The sequence below is a fragment of the Octopus bimaculoides genome, chromosome 26 (assembly GCF_001194135.2).
Source record: "Octopus bimaculoides isolate UCB-OBI-ISO-001 chromosome 26, ASM119413v2, whole genome shotgun sequence".
NCBI classification, from domain to species: Eukaryota; Metazoa; Mollusca; class Cephalopoda; order Octopoda; family Octopodidae; genus Octopus; species Octopus bimaculoides.
The window spans coordinates 11,116,910-11,119,316 of NC_069006.1; the positions used below are offsets into that span (position 1 = coordinate 11,116,910).

A 2,407-nucleotide genomic window follows, 5' to 3' on the forward strand; every position below is an offset into this window, starting at 1 on the left:
GGGGGGGGGGGGTCGCTGTCTTGTTAATGTTGCTGGTGTCGTCGTTGCTGGTTATTCTTTATTCACAAGGTCAGCAAACATACGATTCAAAGACGTTCCAAGTATGGCCCATCTCGCCTCATATTCAGACACAATATATCTAGGACCACGTTATCTAATATGCCTCTTCATTTTTTACAGTCTAAAAAGTTCTGATTGCATTTTTTTTTTTTTGGCATCATATTAAGAGCTGAAATGTATTTATTTACCTCTACGTGGACTGTTCCTCGACATGGTACTTCTTTACAGTTAGACGGATTGTAGTTTCACTGTACCTCTACATGGTACCTATTTACAGATAAGTAAAATGCTCCTCCTTGGGATGCTTGTTTACGGCTAAGTAGACTGTTCCTCCTCATGGTACATATTTACACCTAAATAGACTGTTCTTGCATATGGTACCTATTCATAGCTAACGGCTAGCTAGACTATTCCTCCATATGTTACGTATTTACAACCAGGTACCCTATACCTCCACGTGCTACCTATCTAGAGAAGATAGATTGAAGCCTTTTTACAACCCCATACACTGTACGTTCGTCACTAGATTAACCATTAAGAAAAATAAGCACATGTTTAGGACATCTAGGGAAGGCGGGGGCACCAGAGAAATAATAAATGGTTTATGGCACAAAAGAAATCACTTTCAACTTTAAACTTGTCAAAATAATATTCGGGATGCCTTATCTCTATTAAGTTGAGAAACAGATGTGTTAGGATTAATTTTAAGAATCTGACCAAAGACTTTGCAATTAAAAGATGGAGGAGAAAACTTTTTAAATATAAATAAAGTGGAAGTATACAAAAATAAACATTATTTTCTATCTTTATGTTTAATTTTGTTTCATTTTGAAAAATAAAAACTCATTTTATGGTTTATTGTTTTTTTTATATTTTGAATTACATATATATTGGGGCACCAAAATCTTTTAAGTTCTAAGGGCCTCAATGGGTCTTAATTTGGCCCTGTGCACGTTCTATAGTTTTCTGATGCATATTTCATTGGTTCCGAAATGCAAGAATTTATGACAAAATGAACCTCAGTGAGGTTCTCAGCGATATTTTCTTTCCCTTTGACGTTTATTTTCATTTTATCAAGTGTTCAAAATGTTTTATAGCATACAATTTTATTATTACGGCGAACGTTGCGATAACACACACACACACACACACACACACACACACACACATACACATTGAATTAATCAGATGAAAGATATAGCGAATTGGCAGAATAAAAGATAAAAGACGTCGCAATACATACAAGAATATATAAATATATATGCCACAATATACAGATAGATAGATAGATAGATAGATAGATAGACAGACAGACAGACAGACAGGTAGGTAGGTAGATAGGTAGGTAGGTAGGTAGGTAGGTAGGTAGGTAGGTAGGTAGGTAAGTTGATAGATAGATAGATAGATAGATAGATAGATAGATAGATAGATAGATAGATAGATAGATAGATAGATAGATAGGCAAGCAGGCAGGCAGGCAGACAAATAGATAAACAGATGCTGATATCGTCAGCTCTTTGTTCTTACCTCACCATCATGGCTGACAACCGGTAAATGACGGAGCCCCATACTTCTGAACAGTTGGAACACTTGCGAGACGGGTGTGTTTGGGTAGACGGTGTAAGGACACGGGTTCATATAAGGTGAGACATCCTGAAAATAGGAAGGTACGGTTTCAATTCCTCTCTGAAACATCAACTGTCTATATATGTGTTTGTGTATGTGTTCATGTATATACATATATGAGCAAAGGGTAAACACTCCCTTCAGTCATAAATGACCATTGAGTTGCACCTAGAACGTACCTTTCCGAGGCACAAATCCTGGCAATGCTGTTTGTAGAAGATCAACAGTCGCCTATGCATACCAGCCTCCTCTCTCCACGCCACCGATGGTGTACACGAGAAAGGCAAAGGCTAATACACACACACACACATATATATATAAGCAAAAGTAGATATAAACAAATGAATAAAATAAATTAAAGTAAATTAAACGAACATGTATAAACAGGGGATACTGATAATGCAGGCACATTCCCACACAAACGCACTTACTATACATAGACATACACAAGGATATACGCATGCGCAAATAAAGACACATACAATAGGAATACAAAACGGTAGATCGTTTGTAAGACGAGATACACAAAAAAGAAAGAAAGAAAAGTCCTGAAGCAAGTGAACACCATTTTCATTGGCTAAACTGGCCACATGACCATCCCCAAATACAACAATATATATATATGTGTGTGTGTGTGTGTGTGTGTGTGTGTGTGTGTGTGTATGTGTTTGTATGTGTGTGTGTATGTGTGTGTATGTGTGTGTGTATGTGTATATATATA

At 36.7% G+C, this 2,407-nt stretch overlaps 1 protein-coding gene across 1 annotated transcript in view; it reads right to left on the reverse strand.

Moving 5' to 3' along the window:
- Positions 1-2,407, reverse strand: part of LOC106874849 (H(+)/Cl(-) exchange transporter 6) — a 65,542-nt gene that overhangs the window by 3,238 nt on the left and 59,897 nt on the right. The window contains exon 15 of the mRNA XM_052976906.1: positions 1,588-1,713. Within this exon, the coding sequence (XP_052832866.1) occupies positions 1,588-1,713 (126 nt within the window). The remainder of the gene's footprint in view (positions 1-1,587; positions 1,714-2,407) is intronic.